Genomic DNA, 18,562 nt, shown 5'->3' with positions numbered 1-18,562 from the left:
AGAACTGGGAAGGGAATAATTAGCTTTGATAAACATATGGGAGTATATTCCCAAACTTTCCAGAATGTTTACAATACTGTTATTTTATTAAAGTGATATCCGTGTGCCCTGCTTAATATGGAATTAAAGTGATATTTTTCACATAACATACCCCTGGCAGCAAGAAACCGCTGCTATTTCATCTACATGTCATTGCGACAGCCACCTAAAACATAATCCCAGAAGCAAATACCCACTATCAAGTTCTGGTGTGTCTTTGCCGCAGCATCTTTGCTGCTCAGTTCCCAGTCAATGACATTATTTAGTTATTTTATTTATACTTTAATTTATACCCCGCCGCTCACGACAATGTCGCTTCGCAGCAGCTTACAATATAAAACACAATCACAAAATCCCCATAAAACCCCTTAAAGCATTAAAATCCATAAAATACAATTCAATATTGTATACACAATACAAAACTGATACTGTAATATCCTGATGGTGGTGTAACTACTGGCTCAAAAACCCAACTCAGCTGTTCCAGCCCGACCAATGGCATGGCCTCATGGGAGTCACACCAATATGAACTTGCCAGTTTGACGTAGGGCAACATAGGGTGGGACCCACTGATCTTAATCCCGATCATCCCCCCCTCCCAGCCTCAACCATACGCCTGGTGGAAGAGCTCCATCTTACAGACCCTGCGGAACCTGGATAGTTTCGTCAGGGCTCTTAGCTCTCCCGGGAGCTTGTTCCACCAGGTTGGGGCCAGGCCTGAAAAGGCCCTGGCCCTGGTCAAGGCCAGGCGGATGTCCTAGGGGTCCGGGACCACCAGCAAATTCATACCTGCAGAGCGAAGGGCCCTTCGTGGGGCATGGTCAGATTATACCATTCACATACTAGCAGGCCATGCTTGTGAAGTCCTTATTGCTACATGATAACTTTATTATATACTCAGTGCACCATGTGAGGGAACAGGATTGTGCTGGTCTTTAGAGCTGCATCTGGAATGCTAGAGTTGCCTTGGAGAAAACATAAGTTGGCTAACACCTTTGCTGTAAATGTCACAGAAGCCAAAGCTGACAGCCAGTTTGGTGTAGTGGTTAGGAGTGCGGACTTCTAATCTGGCATGCCAGGTTCGATTCTGCGCTCCCCCACATGCAACCATCTGGGTGACCTTGGGCTCACCACGGCACTGATAAAACTGTTCTGATTGAACAGTAATATCAGCGCTCTTTCAGCCTCACCCACCCCACAGGGTGTCTGTTGTGGGGAGAGGAATGGGAAGGCGACTGTAAGCCGCTTTGAGCCTCCTTCGGGTAGGGAAAAGCGGCATAAAAGAACCAACTCTTCTTCTTCTTCTACTACTAAGCTCTACTGACCCCAGAATTTAAACTCTATTCCACAAGTAAGGGAAATAGTGGTCCTGCTCTCACAGCTTACTAAGCAGTTCATCCAACCAGAGCATTTTGTTTTTCTAGCCCTGAATACATGAGGCTGGTGGATGGACGCGGGGATGACAGACACCGCCTCAAAACAGAGATTCACAAAGGTCTTCCATTTGTTATTCGGTAATCCCAGCGACCTGGTTTCTGCCGCTCCTGACACATAAAGAGCAAGAGGCCAACTGCTAAAAATACCTAAAAGCCTTTCTGACCTGCAGTCATTTCTCATCTCATGTTAGGGAAGGGGAAACAGGTGGGAGCTCTTTAGCTGAAGCAGGAGGCAGGCCAAGACAAAGGGGCAACCCAAGGCCAGGCTGTTCTTTGGCTCACAGCACCCTTTCTGCAGCCAGACCTTTCACGGCAGTGCTAGGTGTCCTATGTTCCAAAGGAACCCAAGCCACACACCCAAAATAAAAGACAGGCACGGGCTGCCTTTCAGTTCCTGGTGCCGTCACGTAGTTTGCATCGGTGCTTGGGATGGTACACTAAAGCTTCTGCCATAGTCGTGAGGTGGAGCAGCCATCGGTGTGCCCCTGTTCCAGTTTTTCTAAGGACAAGACCCTTGCCAGTTGCTGCCCTTCCTATTCCTGGAGCACAAAGAGGAAGGAGGGCAGAGCCCCAGAGACACAGTCGCTTGAACAGCTTGTGTTAGCTGCCTTGGAAAAATTAAGCCATGATGTAAACATTGGCCCTGCAGAAGCAGTTTTTCCCAGGGTCACTACATCATCAATTGCCAGATGGACACCTGGAAGTACATCTTTCTGGGGGAAAGTTAGCAGCTAATTCAGCACTTTTTAAAAACACTAGATCAGACTTGTTCAAATTTTTTACCATTGAGAAAACCTTGAAACATTCTTCAGGGTTTGAGAACCCCAGAAGTGGTGTGATCGTACAGAATATGCTGTGCAGTTGCCCACCTGGGGCCCCTCCCCTTCCCAGCCCCTCCAGGCCCAACAATGGTCAGTTTGGGAGGGGTCAGGTCAATATGACCATATAGGATCATATCACTCGGTAAACGTTTAACACATTATTTAAAAATAGAAAAAATTAATTAATGCCCAACCATTCAGGAAACTCTTCCAGGGCCATCACAAAACCTCAGGGCTTCACAAAACCCTGGTTGAGAAAGCGTGCACTAAATGCAAAACCAGGACTCAAGAAGAGCTCAGCTGTTCTCTCCCTTTTCCCACCCTTCTCCCCTTCCTCCACAATAGATGACAGGAGAGGCAGAGGGGAGCCCACTACACTGCTCTCCTCTCTTTCATTTGGAAAGGGTACAATTCAGGGGCAGAGCTCCTGCTTCACATGCAGAAGGTCCCAGTTCTAATCCCTGGCAAGTCTGGTGTTAAGAGGAAGACTTTTCCCCAGGATCCCAAGGAGCTGCTGCTGTCCAGAGCAGACAGTGATGGTGAGCCCGAGAGAACAATGGCCTCTCTTTGTATTTGTTAGAGCTGAACTGTTCAAAGTGGGAGTGCTGCTGCAGAACTCACAGACATTTCACACGCTCACCATTTTGCTGTAATGGAAAGCACACTGTGCTACTCTTGGCTCGAACAATCCCAATTCAGATATGACCAATCAGGCAACAAGAGCTGGGCAGTGATGGAGAGAGTCACAGTTCCTCTCCAGAACCCTTATTTCCTCAGTTAAGCTCTATGCCTGACAGTTCATCTTGAAATTCATTCTCTTGCACATGATATATCAAAAGGGGGAAATGCTTCTAAGAGACAAGAAGATCCATCAAATGGTACCCTTGCTAGAACTGTACGGATTATCGCTTAGTTTCTGAGGCGGCACAGGCAGTTTAGCAAACAAACCGGGTGTTCTGGCAACTCAAAAGCAACATTTAGGAGGAGAGGAGGGAACAAAAAGGCGAGGGAAATCACAATGTATTCTTAGCAAATATGTGTTTTCCTTCCTTCCTGAGGGAATTGCTGCTCCTGGGGAACTTTTTAACAGTGACAAAGAATTACCTCAGCCAGTCAGTTCTACTCACAGTATGACAGCATGTGGAAGAAGAGAGAAGAAAGTAAGAAAGTTACAGAAGCGTAGCAAGAGTGGAAAACAGCTCCCATGGTCATATGTGCGAACTTTGCCCCTCTGAAGAAGTGAGCAGTGCCTCATGAAAGCTCATACCCTGCCACAAATTTTGCTAAGTCTTTAAGGTACGTCTGGACTCTTGCTCTCTCTCTCTCTCTCTCTCTCTCTCTCTCTCTCTCTCTCTCTCTCTCTCTCTCTTGTTTTTTTTTTGCCTTCTGCAGGTGTGGTTTCTTTTGGGGCCTCCTTCTTGAGACTCTGCTAGAGAACACAAGAGTAGCTCTGCTGGATCCAGAGCTCTATCTTCTCTAACATTCTGCTCCCTAAAACAAAGGCCTGTAAACTGGGGAGGCAACCCTGAACAGGAAGGTGCCATTCAACCATCAAGTTTAATGGCCATTGACAGATGGTTCATCCATGAATTTGTTCAATCCTCTTTTATAACCATCTACACGACTGGTTGTCAGTATATCTTGTGGCAGAGAATTCCACAGCCCTGTTAATTAGCAAACTAAACTTGGCATCCATACTGCAAGAGATTTATCTCCTTACAAGCCAAAATTTCGACACCAAAATGCATGGAAATCTGCATATTTGCACATATTGCACAACTGCTTGCGCTAACCCACCCCCTTTTACAATTTAAGGGCTTAAGCATGTAAAATTAAGACCAAAGTATCGACAATGAGCCAGCAGGAGAAAGCCCATTGGAATACGTGAAACTACTTAAGTTAATATTACTGATAAACTGATATGATGATTAATATAACCTGTAAGGTTTCTGCACTGGCCATTGTCAGCCCTTCACTTGGAAATGACATGAATAAGACCTCACAAGAAGTCATAGACACACAGGAACACCCTGTGCAATTGTTTTTGAACACTGGCATAAATCTGTGCATGGTTCGTGCTTTTAGAACTGGCAACTCTCTGTAGTGCAATGTCTCTCTCTGAAGCTCTTTAGTCCTACAAGCATCTTTGCCTGCCATTCCCATCACTGAGGGGGTATTCTAGTTCCTCATCTGTCCCTCCAATATACCTTATAGAGTGTGTTTTCTTTTTTTAGAAGCCCTCTTTGCTTCTGTACTGAGCCATATTTGGTACTAGAGCCATAGGCTGAAGCCCACTGTGAGGGATGAGCCATGCAGAGCCTTGGAGTTCCATCCTGTAGGTCACTGGAAGCCTAGTGGAACCCTGCCCTGGCTACTTAGGCTTCCCAGATGCCTCCGGGCACGGCCTGTATTTTTGCAATGCTGGAGTCTTCATCCCCAACCAAACCAGAGTTTATACTCCTGGGAGGAGGAGCCCGCCATAGGCACTAATAGCACATTGCCTCTTTCTGTCTTTAGAAAAAGAAACTGTTTACTTCAAGAGCAGACAGTGGCAGCTGGCATTCTCAAAGTACTGAAACCTGTGTCCATTTCCAAATGGTGTCCAGGCAAACTGTCTGCAAACCTCTTCCCCAAGAGTTTCCCTACTTATTTTGCAATAACTTAAAAAAAAGGAAAAAAAAGAATCAAAGCTAACAGCACCCCACTGGAAGATAGCAGCAGTAGCGGCACGTAAACTGCCTAAAACAAAATTATTTTTATGTTGCTGGAGCCTGCCAGGGAAAAGAGCCCTGGGGAACGACTGTTCTGCTACGGAAGGGGGGGGGATCAGAAAACAGATGCTGTCATAAAAACACAAGGTTTACAGTTGATGCGCGACGGGACAGCTGGCGTGCCAAGTGAGGGATAAGGAAAGGCTCCCTCGGGGAGCTGTCCCTCCACCACCCCAGGCCTGACCAGGGCCTGCTCTGTGCGGTGAAGCAGAAGCTTATTTAAGGCCTCAGTAGCTCTCCCTTGCTTAAGAGATTTGGGGCTGTGCAAAGGTACAGTTTCACCATTCTGGTGATGTCCCTCCCGACTGGGGAAGCAAGCACAAAAACTCAACCATCATCGGCAACAAGCTGGATCTTGCAGACCTCTTGTGTAGAAATAGAAATCCCCTTACCATCGCCCACTGCCTGGCTTTGATCCTCATTTGGGTATAGCTGCGCTCTTCGGCATACAGGGCACCCATGAAGGCACCGATGGAGGTGCCGCCAATCATGTCGACTGGGATGCCGGCTTCGTTCAGGGCCCTGATAACGCCCACTTGGGAACATCCCCTAGGGCAGTATGAGAAAGGGGGGAGAGAGAAAAGAAACACATGCTTGGGAAAAGAGGCACGGTTGATGGAAGAAAAAATCCAAACTGCCGCCATCCAAAGCAGCACAAACTCCTATGTAGCCAGGAGAGAAAGTACCTTGTTCCAGCAAATTTGCACTGAAATAAAGGCAGTTCTATGGCCTGGATATATTTGTACAGGGTTTTTCCGTGCATAATTTAGTGTCCTGCTGCTGCATTACGGCACATAGGGCATGGGATCCCAGCTCACATGGTCATAGGGAATCAGATTTAACAACTCCTCTGGCTTTTGGGATTTCAGCAAGCATTGCCCACAAATTTCCAATCACGTCTTTACACTTACCGGGAATAGAAACATACCTTAAAAAATGAGAACTAAGATTCACAGGAAGCTGGATTCTGCTGCCAATGGCTTGTCCTGCAGCTTATGCCTACACTCCTGTGGCATTCACAGAGTCAGTCAACAGTGAGAGAAAAAGGACCTTGCACAAAAAGCTCCAGCTCTGCTTTCCTACCCTCTCCTATGTCCTTGCACTAAAAGTCATAAAGGGAGCTGAACTCTGATTGAGTCTCGTGTTGACCTGGATTTACTCAAACCTGGAGAAAAAGCTTGAGAAATTCAGTTTAATTCTTCCCAACCCCAAAATTCCCTCAGCTTTACACTCTGTAGCCACATAAATCTGTTTATTGCCCCCTTGTCCACAGCTGATAAGGCTCCTGTCCCAACAGTCTTTTGACTAAGCTTCCCCATACCTTTGAGCCAAAGGCCAATATATATATAGTTATAATTTAAGTGAAGAATAATAGCTCATAGAATTAGTGAAGGACTAGATCAGGGGTAGTCAAACTGTGGCCCTCCAGCAAATGCTGGCAGGGGCTCCTGGGAATTGTAGTCCATGGACATCTGGAGGGCCGCAGTTTGACTACCCCTGGACTAGATCCTCAGCACACACTAGTCGGATACCTAAAGGAACAATACCATTTGAGGACTTTAGGTTCATAAAATAGTTATAGGAGGAAACAACCACTGAGGAAAATGCCACATTGAAAACGGTACAAATCTGGAGTCCGTTTTGGCTGTTTGAGTACTATTAAAACAAGAGGTAAGATAAACTGTATTTATATTTTTATTCATTGTTAAATTGTTAATTAATACTTAATTATAGCCTAGGGTAGGTTCTTTCTTCTGCTGTCATATTCATTTCAAACCATCCAGTTTGGTGTAGTGGTTAGGAGTGTGGACTTCTAATCTGGCATGCCGGGTTCGATTCTGCGCTCCCCCACATGCAGCCAGCTGGGTGACCTTGGGCTCGCCACGGCACTGATAAAACTGTTCTGACCGGGCAGTGATATCAGCGCTCTCTCAGCCTCACCCACCCCACAGGGTGTCTGTTGTGGGGAGAGGAAAGGGAAGGCGACTGTAAGCCTCTTTGAGCCTCCTTTGGGTAGAGAAAAGCGGCATATAAGAACCGACTCTTCTTTTTCTAAGCAGTGTCAACTGTAGTTAGGATTTAGGTGGGAGACTGCCAAGGAATTCCAGAGTAGCTTCATAGGGGCAGACAGTGGCAAACCCCCTCTGAGTGTCTCACGCCAAGGACTCTGAGGCTTGAGCCAGGAACCGCAGCTCCATGAGCTAACTGGGACTGTGGAGGTCCCTGGAACTTTCTCAGACCACTGGACAATCAGTAGGGAGCACAACTTTCTCAGACCACTGGACAATCAGTAGGGAGCACCTCAGGACTGGATTGGCCACAGGTTGGAACATGTGTACATGAGACTCTACTTCAAGGGTTGGCAAACGGTGGAACTCCAGCATTCACTGGCAGGGGCTCATGGGAATTGTAGTCCATGGACATATGGAGGGCCACAGTTTGCCCACCCCTCCTCTACTTGCTATGTTTGCCTGGTCAAGAGAAGAAGAATTAAGACTCCAGGCCAGGGACTATGGTGGAACTACCTGTGGTCCCTCAGAGGCTGATTTGTTAAGACAGATGCCAGCTGAAGCTCTGGCCAAGATATGTCCAGGCGTCACTGTTCTTTTCATCCCCCTCTCATAGCTGCATGAACAAAAGAGCTATGCTGGAGTGTGCTTGGATAGCTATCGAACTCCCTCCTCCTTCCCTCGATGGCAGTTCCGTGAATGTGAAACGCTGTAATTTGAGTGTGGTATCTGTTGGAACTGTTGTGTTTTTTACGCCAAGAGGATGGGGAAGTGGAAGGGGGGGGAGTATACAGGGGAAAGAGAGCGAGACAGGAAGAGCACACGCACCAGTTCTGTTCTCTTGTCTGTCATGACAAATTGCAAAAAGGTAATTACCGTGAAGTGGCTGGTTGGAAGTTAAGGGTGGGGGGAGACTTGCAACTTAATTGTTACCTGAGAAGCCTAGCATATCCCCGCTTCTGGGACACAATGCCGGTTTTGAGCAAAGAGTCTCTGCCTGCCCTTGTGCCTCTGGCTACGATTCAACGAGAGAGCCTGCACAAACAATCGCTCACCATTAATGCTAAGCGACTGTCATAATCCAAAAGGCAAAACCTGCTTCTCGGGCAGATTTAAAAAAGGAAGCGGCCCTATCTGTGGGAATATCAGCCTTTGTTGGCAGTAGCAACGGATGTCAAATCTTAGCATAGCGTAGCCTCCTGAGTTCTGAGCCCTCTGACACCAAGGAAGTGGCTGTGTGCAGGCCGCGATTCCTCAGAAGCACGGGTGGACGTACTGACTGTTGGATGCAGCTTCCTTGAGAAATTCCACTCCCATTTACACAAAAGATAAAACCCATATGGTTGTGCTCGGAAATGTGCATGTAATGCTTTGGTGGAATCTCAGAAGCCAAAGATCTGTAAGCTCTCCAGAGTGGGACTTCAGCACATAATTAGAAAATCTGGAATTTTGGACAATATTTTTAAATTACAGAATTAGGAAAAGGAGAAATCAAGGCAAACATACACAATTTCTACACTTCACAAAATTCTGCTCCTTATGATGCATAGTTTAATTTAATTCAAAATGGAAGAGTATACAAAATCCTGTGGACACCGTCTAACCCATTTGCTTTCTAACAGCAGGAAATTACATTGTCTTAATTAAGATCTTTATAATGTATTATTACTATAATTTTAGTTGATAAAACATTATATGCTGAGAATATTGCCCTCATTGCTTAATGTAACTTAATAATAGTTATTATTTATTATTTAAATTTTTCGCCCACCACGCTCCTAAAACTCATGGTGGGTTACACGTATGCATAAAGCCCCCAATAAAACCTATCAATCCCTTATAAGACCATGCATGCAGAACTGAATGCACATTCTTCCCCCATTTACCCACTTTGGGGCAAGGACCTTCCTTTCACATTGCTGCTCTGCAAAGCTATACAAATTCTATTTATCTGTTGTCTGCAGGGGACATGACCTTTCACCTAAGCAACCGAAGTGGAACAAAGGAAATGGAAAAAGAAAAGCACAGGAGGAGGACAAAACAAAGATGTCAATAACAGGGGCAACAAAGGGTAATAATGGGAGGAAAATGAGTGACCAAGACAGTGGAAGTAGTTTTTCCATTAATTATCACGGTGCAATTAGTTCCTGGACTCCATTTTGTCACCATCTCTCTGATGGTCTGTGCCACAGGCCTTCTATTCCCCCATCCTTCTGATTCTCTTTTTTGTTTTTTTGGGGGGAAAGGGGATAGAGGAAGTTTCACCTGAAAATATTGTCTTTGAATATTTTACTTTGTTCTAAAGACCTCTCGTATATGTCTGAATGAAAACTGCAATAGTGCCCTGTTCTCCGAGGAGGTGAGTGCGTGTGTGGTGGAGGGAGGGGACAATGGCAGGCATGAAGTGCTGCCCTCAGGGATCAGCAGCTGCTGCTCAGGCTGCACAGCCTAAAGGCTTACGTGTGTCCCAGCACAGCACTCAGAGATACATAAATAATGTCAGACATATGCATTGCATACTCCTCTCGTACACAGAGAAGCGAGGGGAGCTATGGGTCATGCTGGTGAGTGGACGAATTGCAGAGAATTCTAATAACTCCCCTTAGGTGTCCAGGAAGATGGCCTCTGATGAATGTAATACAAGTGACCCTGGCTACAGTGACCTACCTTGCAGGACAATTGAAAGAACATACAAGCCGAAAGTCTAAAGTAAAACCTCTAGGGCAGGGTTAGTCAACCTGTGGTCCTCCAGATCTCCATGGACTACAATTCCCATGAACCCCTGCCAGCAAATGCTGGCAGGGGCTCATGGGAATTGTAGTCCATGGACATGTGGAGGACCGCAGGTTGACTACCCCTGCTCTAGGGCACATGGTAAGTGGTGCCCGGGGAAGGCCCTCCAGAATTACAGACAATCACCATTCCCGTGGAGTTTGTAATTCTCGAGTTCTCCCAAGTGGTTTCAGGGCTTCTCCCCCTTCACTCCAGCTCCTCCCACCGGCTCCGAGGAGCTGCTCGCTTTCTCCCTTTGTCAGCTTCAAGCAAAAGGAGAGCAAGTGTGGTATTTAGAATGTTAACAAAAGGAGGGGAGGCATTAAACTCCCTTGGGCTGGAACAAAGTGTGGGCGAATTCACTTATGGCATTTCTCCCAAACCCCGGAACAATCACGGAGGGGCTGGCAGCCAAGCATCAGGGAACTAATTACCCATGCAAAAGTACAGGAGACAAGAAAATTTCAAGGTTCATTGCGATTACGCTGTACGCGGACACTCTTCCCTCCGCCCCTCCTCCCCACACCTCTGCAAATGCAATGATTCCAAGGACAAAAAGGAGTGACATTTACAAGCCCTTGGAACAGACCCAGAACCCTTAAATGATCTTGAACAGGGGTAGTCAACCTGTGGTCCTCCAGATGTCCATGGACTACAATTCCCATGAGCCCCTGCCAGCGTTTGTTGGCAGGGGCCCATGGGAATTGTAGTCCATGGACATCTGGAGGACCACAGGTTGACTACCCCGATCTTGAACCTGAACTGCTACCAAAGATCTGCAAGGGAACAATGCTACCTCTCTAATGTAGTAGTCAAAAGGCTGATAAGGAGGTGGGCTGGACAGTAAAGGAGAGCAAGCGCTCTGAGGAAACACAAAGGTTGGGAATTTGCCCTTGTGCCTTTTCTGGAAGAAAGCTGTCCAAAATGATTTGGGATGCTTGCACGATGCTCTGCATTAGCACACAGGTGTACAGTAGGGATACTTCCTGGTGTTGTGGAGAAAGACTTGTCCTGGTCATTGCAACTGCCTCTCTGCCATATGTACAGCCCCCCTCACTTCTATCTTCCATTTGCCTCTGATCATCCTATGTGACAACCTTCCTTGAATCTTTATGCTGGCTTCCCATCTGCTACCAGATCCTGCAAAAACTCCATGTCATTATCATGACTCTCTGTGGCCTTCTGTTTTGATACATCTTTGTCAGGGACTTGTGCTTCTCCATTTCTATCACCCGCAAATATCGAGTGGTCTCCTGCCCCCTCAGATGATTCCACCCTTGCTTACTTCTGCCCTTTGCACCTGGAACTGCTTGGCTCTCAAGCCACAGTTTGATACCATCTGCGCAATGCTTCCTCCAAATCCTTCCTCTAAACCCACCTTGGCATGACCCCGTAGGACTCCTTCCCTGATGAAGCGAAGCCTAAGCACGTTACTGGAATGAAAACAGATTATTCTGCCACCTCCTCTCCCACCTTTGCAGTCCTCCTTATGTACATTTTAGGTTTGTGTAACACCAGGCTTGCTCAAAATGTAACTGCATGCCTTAGGATGTGGCTGGTCTTACCGTGCTCCACCTCCTCCAAGCACTAAAGCGACTGCATTCCCAGTCAAGACACGAGCTAGTCGAGAGAAGTCTGAATGTCTGTCCGGAGGTTTCTGAAACACACGCTCGTACATTTCTTTCTGTGGAAAAGAAAGGAGGAGACATCTTCACAACCAATCAGTATAAACATTGGCCAGGGACTTCTATATTTCAACGCACTAGGGCCCCCAAGCCTCCTGGGCATGAGCAATTTGCTGGCCAGACTCTAACACAATGGAGGACTCAAGCCTATCCTGTCAACCTGGTTGTGTGAAAGAGAAATCTGCCGGGTCAAGTCAGCAGTGTTCTGTTTACCAACAATAGCCACAAATGCTTCAAAATCAAACCACAGTGAAAAGACCCAGCCCACCTTAATGTCTGAAGTCTGGTAGCCAGAGGTACACCCTCCTTGAATACAGTCCAGTTAAATTTCTCCATGACACTGTTACAGCTTTCTTTTCACTCTGAACCAGGAAGAGGTCAACGGTTTAGAGATTTAAAGATGCTGTTGATTCAAAAGCTGGTACTCTGTATGTTGTTATCTCTATATGTATATCCCACTGTTTTATTACTGAATCTAGTAATTATGCCAATAAAGGTATTTTGATCTGAACTATCTTTTGGGCTAGCAGTTGATCTCCAGCGTTTTGAGCTGGAAAAGTCTTTCCCGACACTTGCTAACAGAGAACAACTGAAGGTAAAGTCTTCTGGATACAAAGTGCCTCTTCTGCCACCTCCCTTGTATTATTAACCCCATATCTCAAGCGAATACCAGCTTGCCCAAGGCAACCTAGCAAAGTTTATAGTAGAAGTGAGATTTGGGATTGGGGCCTCCCACTGACAGCAACTATACACCAGTTTTCACTGTTTCCAAACTTCTTTGCTCTTCCTCCAAGTCCCAGCAGTAGTAAGAACCCTGAACAAGCATTATGAAAACCATTCAAATAATTAAAAGCTTCATATAGCTGTTATGGTCAGATGGGATGCAAAATGGGGACCTTTGTATATTCAGAAAAGGATAGACAGTTTCTGAGGAATTGAGACCTGAGAAAACAGGACAAGAGAACAAGGGAGTTGAAATCTGTCCTCTTACATGACATAATCATTTGTGACGCGATGAAAGCCACCCCAGGGTGGGAAGAACGGGGGAGTGTGAAGAAAACAACATTCCCCCAAGGAGGTGCTTGTCAGCTACCTGGGAAGGCAAGAACACCCAGGTGCGCAAAACAGGCTCTCATGCAACCTGTCGCATGAAGCTCCAGGGAAGCTGAACTGCAACCCAGTGCTTCATATTGTTGCCTGTCTTAAGGAACCCTGAGAAGATAGAGTTTGCTCATAGAAGACAAAGGGAAGGGAGGGACAAAACTGTGAAATTACACAGAATGATTTGACCACTTTTGCTGTCCCCAGTGCCGGGGACTGACTGAAACAACTGCAAGAAACACCATTAACCCAACCCTTAAGACGGCACATCCCCTGTGGAAACCCATGCTCTATTCTGGTTGGCAACACTGGTTATTCTGCAGATAGAATGATTGATTGGTTGTATGGCGTGGTAGTGTAGCTAGGAAATCCAATGATTGGCAGCCAGGCAAGGGACGTTCGGAGGTGGTTTGCCATTGCCTGCCTCTGCATCATGACCCCTAGTGTTCCTTGGGGGAACTACCACCTAAATCTTGGAGGTCTTCCATCAAAATACTAGCCACAGTCAGTCTTGCTAAACTCCTGAGAACTGACGGGATTGGGCTTGCCTGGGGTATCCAGGTTAGGGCTGTTCTGTAGAGAAAACTCTTAATCCACCACTACATCAGGACAACAGCCTAGAGAATTTAAAGATCAAGAACTCTTGAACCAGGGACTCCGGCAACAAGTGCTGCCACTCATTGCACCATGCAGGAACTCTAGGGAGCGAATGGCTGGCCTGTTCTTTTCTGCACTTCATGCAGCATCACTGAGGATGGTCAGAGGGTGATACTGCAGGTCCTAGCTCTGCAAGTGTCAAGTGATGCAGAACAGCCAACTGGGATCCATGTGGCCCTATAAAGCTACTGGCTCTGCCCTGACAGAGCCAAGCATCACTCAGGCAAAAACCGAGAAGACCCATGCCTAGTGGTCCCTAGACTCCTAGCCTTGACAATGCTGCAGCGTGCCAGCAGTCGCCACACTGCATCTCAAGTGCTTATTCGATGATGTCTTGGGTCTTCCTGACAGGCCGCAAGCCCGACTTTGGCCAGGCAGTATACCCTTGAGAAATCTGTCACTGAGTCGCTTCTCCCCTTCACTCCTTATGAGATTTCTTACCAGCTTTGGCAAACTCCGTCGGGAGAAGACGCGACGGGGGCAGCGGAGGTGGAGGTGGGCTGAACACCAGCTCCGCATGTTGAGCCATTCTACGGTTCGGGACGGAAGCGTACCATCCTCCCTGTGGAGCAGGATCAGCTGCTTCTGGGCTCGGACGGCTGTATTCTCCAGCATCCTCTCCAGCTAAGGGAGGAAGCAAAGGATAATTAAAAAAAGATTAACTGGGATTTGTACGCTAATGGACCGCCATACTTTGATAGTGTGTCATAGCATGGGAAAAATAATTAGTGCAGTCTACAAAAAATTGTGGTACAAAAATATCCAAAGATAGTCCACGGTCAAGGGGAGACTGGAACCAGAAACACCCCTGTTCACAGCTCAGACATATCCATGCAAATGAGCTTAATTTGCATGAATGTGCGTGGGTTGCAGGTTTTAGATTATCCTGTTGCACAATCTGGGCTAACTCCATGTGGAATTTCAATTTTTAATGCTTTTCTCCCTACCCAATGTAGATGACACAGACCTTTTCGACGTATTTTCTAAGTAAATGCTTTAAACAGAAATACAGAGATTTAAAAAGTCTTTAAAAATACGTACAGTATCTATGGGAAATGGGCCGAATCTGCCTGACCATGATCTGAGGGGCCAAGGTGACCCAAACGATGAACATGGGGTGCTCATACAAGAACCTGTCCTCTAGCTGGCTGATGAGACCTTCAGAAGATGGTACCCCCTGAATCTTCCTTTTGTAAACTGCCTAGGCTTCTTTCTTGGCCTGTACAAAAATAGACTCTTGCCCCTCAAAGAAAACTCTGCACATTCCAAGTAGGGGGCTGGAGATAGTCCAGGAGTACAACTGATCTCCAAATGACAGAGATCAATTCATAAGAAGAAAATGGTATTTTGGGAAGGTGGGCTCTATGGCATTAAACCCCACAGAGGTTCCCTCTCCCCAAACCCCACTGCCACAGGCTCTATCCCCCAAATATCTATTCTCAATCTGGAGCCAATAACCTTAGTTCCAATTAGTGCCAGAGACAGAAATGAATAATGGCTGGCTTTTATAGTCTCCAAAGGGAGAGCAACCCTTGTTTCTTCATCCTGGCAGGCTGCAGAGTAACCTTTTTTCACCAAGCATAGTCTAACCTAATTAAATTATGCATTGCAGAGTGGAACTTCTGCATCATGCCAAAGAACACCAGCCCCACACATGATTCTGAAGTATTTCATTAGGGAGCAAAAGGCTACCAGTAGGGCAGCAGAGATTTAATTAACTACCAAGAAGCTATTGGGGGTTGGGGTGTGAGGTGTGAAATATTCTGGCCTCAGACCTCCTGGCTTGAAAATTGTCTCCTTCACAGTAAACTTCATCAGTATCAATCTGGGGAGGTAAGGAGACACTTAAAAATGTAAGTGACCCTTAATCCTTTAATATTTTAATTTAGAATTCAGGATATTAATCCACTGTTATGGCATGATATCTGACTTGCTGTGGTTCCTTGATGCTGTCCTGTTTTTGTGGTCAGAAGTAGGGGATTAGCAGGGCAAACAGAATTATTTCCCATTCACGCCCCCTGCAATTACCCCTACTTCCCTTTTTACTTACTACCCAGTCTTCCAAAGGGTTTTGGAAGTTCTCCAAAGCTTTCTCATTTCCTTGTAACTTTCTTGCAGCCAGCTGGGTGACCTTGGGCTCGCCACAGCACTGATAAAACTGTTCTGACCGAGCAGTGATATCAGGGCTCTCTCAGCCTCACCCACCCCACAGGGTGTCTGTTATGGGGAGAGGAAAGAGAAGGCGACTATAAGCTGCTTTGAGCCTCCTTCGGGTAGAGAAAAGTGGCAAATAAGAACCAACTCTTCTTCTTCTTCTTCTTCTTCCTCTTCTTCTTCTTCCTCCTCTTCTTCTTGGTTTTAACATCATTGTTGCCATACTGTTGTGGTTCTCAAATTTTTACAAATGGGATCCACTTCTAAATTAATTAATTATCACGGTTTCCGAGAACCCACTAATCTCCAGAAAAATTTGTCATGAAGCTCCCTACCTTACAACAGGAGTGGGAACTGGTGGAACTCACAGCTTAAGAAAATTTAAGACTGTTTAAATTTCTGGAACTGCATGGCTACCTTTTGAGAGTTGTGATTCATTTCCAATTTAATATCCACAGGCCTAAGGATATATCATACTCAATTAATCCCCCTTTCCCCACTGATGGGCCTGCATCTCACTCCATGCCTTGTGCATCCCATGTTGAGACAGCTGCATCATACCATAATGCACAGGGATGTGCTGCACTATATGGACACACAGTGGTTGTATTTACTCAGTAGTAAGGGACTGCAAATGCCCAGAAGTTTCTCTTTATTATTCCTATTTGGCCCTGAAGATGGTTTAACTCAAGCAAAATAAACAAATCAAAATAAAAGAAAAACACCCCCAATAAAGATACATCCCTCCCTAGGCATCAAGACCAGATATCTTCCCCTGCCCCCCAACACACTCATTCCAGATTGGCCCACCTCTCCGACGGTGGGCTCTTGCTCTCCTAGACCCACAATCAAAATGCAGTCAGCCTGCCGGATGCAGCGCTGGGTCCATGGTGTGAGGGTGCTGTCAGACTGGTAGAGCACTATGCGATGCATGTCCTCCTGTTGCCCAAGCCAGCTGGATAGCCGGTACTCATGGATACTGAGTTAGAAAGAGGAGGGTGGGGGGCAGGGAGCAGAAACAACATAAAAGGAAAGAGTGAGGGGCTTTCCACACTACAAAGGATTGGGCTTCAGTGGATGGGTCACAAATAACTGCACAGAGTGCGGAAAACTCAGGGTGCCAGGATATCCGGACACAAGATAATTTAGATGTGATGTGTGGGGCAGGGGAGAGACTAGAAGAAGAAAAGCTGTTTTTATACCGCACTTTTCACTGCCCAAAGGAGTCTCAAAGCAGCTTACAATTTCTGAGGACTGCTCAGTCAGAACAGCGCAATCAGAGCTGGGACAAGCCCAAAGTCAAACCCGGCTTGCCACATTAGAAGCCACCGCTCTTAACCACTAAAGCAGGGGTAGTCACAACCTGTGGTCCTCCAGATGTTCATGGACTACATTTCCCATGAGCCCCTGCCAGCAAATGCTGCCAGCGGCTCATGGGAATTGTAGCCCATGAACATCTGGAGGACCACAGGTTGACTACCCCTGCACTACAGCACACTGGTGGAGTTTCCATTTTCAGCAACAGGGTAATATCTCCTTTGGCTTTAAGAAACTCATGATCAAACAGGACACAGGAAGAAAGCCATAGGGATTAAAGAACAAAAGATGCAGTGCATCAGGAGAAGAAGCTGGTTTTTTTATATCCTGCTTTTCACTACCTGAAATAGTCCCAAAGTGGCATACAATCACCTTCCCCTTCTCCCTACAATAGACACCCTGTGAAGTCGGTGGGGCTGAGAGAGCTCTAAAAGAACTGCTATGTGAGAAGAGTTTGGAGAGAATTGTGACTTCTAAAATCTTTAGGAGGTTCTTCTCCTAAAACAAATAGGAGCCACACAAGAGCTTCCCCATGCTGGGGGACTTCCCAATAGATGGTGTCCCCCAATCCCACACTCAACCTGAGAATGCACTGTTTGCAGCTCACCCTTCCAACAGAGGACACACACACCCCGGTTCAATGGCTGTTTTTATGCTGTTTGTTAATGAAGAGTCCCGCATCAGACATGCAGGATATGCGACTGCCAACCACTAATCAGACATTTCGTGACAACTTTTGAAAACTAGGCAAAAACATCCACTTCTTCAAAAAGCAGGGCTAATTAACTTGACAGCTGCCTGATAGGCAAGGACTTGACAAGTAAAAAACCGAGCTGCCGGGAAATTAAGGATTTACTCAGCTTAATGGCAGTTTAAAATATGTCCAATTTTCCCCTCTTGATTGGCGAATCATAAATCTATAATGGCTGAATTATCTTTAATTTATCTCATTCTGCATCCCGATCTTCTTCCAAGAAACTCAGAGTAGTGGAGGGAGGAGGAGGAAGAAGCACAGCCTAGTTAAACCTTACAAAAATCGCAAAAAGTTGCTTAATCTAAGAGGGCTTCGCATAAGCAGGAATTTGAACACACATCTTGACCACCCCGTGTCCAAAACTGTACCTTGCTAAAGCACTTGTCACTCCATCCCACCCCCAGCTCTTAAGCCACCCAACATACGATGCTCTGAGCTCCTTGAAGAAACAGCAAAGTAGAACTACAGAACAAATTGCAACATGTTCAGTGGGCAACAGGGACTGGTTACCTGTCCAGTGCTGCAGAGCCAAGCTGCTGCTTGATGTTGTCACTGGTAAGCAGAAGCGCAGGACCTAGAAGGACAGGTAATTGGTAATCCATTAAGCAGAGTACACATTTTCTGTCATCTTACTTCAAGAAGACACCTTGCAAGCAAATCCTAAGTGGCTAGAACATATGGATGGCAACAGAATGTGTTAGAGTGGTTTCTCAGTGGAACAGGCCTCCTCAGGAGGTGGTGGGTTCTCCATCTTTGGAAACTTTTAAACGAAGGCTGGATAGCCAACTGACGGCTGATTCTGTGAAGGTTCAAGGGAGTGGCAGGTTACAGTGCATGAGCAATAGGGTTGTGAGTGTCCTGCAGGGGATTGGACTACATGACCCAGGAGGTCCTTTCCAACTCTATGATTCTAGAATAAGAGCGGGAGAATTGTAGCCTCCATAGTGATACCTTAGCACAAAATGTGACACTTGGTGTGCTGAAAATGCCAGAGACAGTGCTTGGAATGTAGGTAACAGGGCTGAAAAAGACTACCTCAGGCAACC

The 18,562-nt window shown here is 46.3% G+C and overlaps 1 protein-coding gene across 5 annotated transcripts in view; it reads right to left on the bottom strand.

Moving 5' to 3' along the window:
* Nucleotides 1-18,562, bottom strand: part of PNPLA7 (patatin like domain 7, lysophospholipase) — a 93,580-nt gene that overhangs the window by 15,895 nt on the left and 59,123 nt on the right. For all 5 annotated transcript variants that reach the window (XM_077306853.1, XM_077306851.1, XM_077306852.1 and 2 more), the window contains exons 22-26: nt 18,027-18,090; nt 16,256-16,424; nt 13,733-13,915; nt 11,414-11,532; nt 5,460-5,616 (exon numbers count right to left, since the gene is read on the bottom strand). In XM_077306853.1, the coding sequence (XP_077162968.1) occupies nt 5,460-5,616; nt 11,414-11,532; nt 13,733-13,915; nt 16,256-16,424; nt 18,027-18,090 (692 nt within the window). The remainder of the gene's footprint in view (nt 1-5,459; nt 5,617-11,413; nt 11,533-13,732; nt 13,916-16,255; nt 16,425-18,026; nt 18,091-18,562) is intronic.

Source organism: Paroedura picta, chromosome 12 (genome assembly GCF_049243985.1).
Source record: "Paroedura picta isolate Pp20150507F chromosome 12, Ppicta_v3.0, whole genome shotgun sequence".
NCBI classification, from domain to species: Eukaryota; Metazoa; Chordata; class Lepidosauria; order Squamata; family Gekkonidae; genus Paroedura; species Paroedura picta.
The sequence above is the reverse complement of the archived record's forward strand: the minus strand, read 5'-3'. Positions and strand labels throughout refer to the sequence as shown.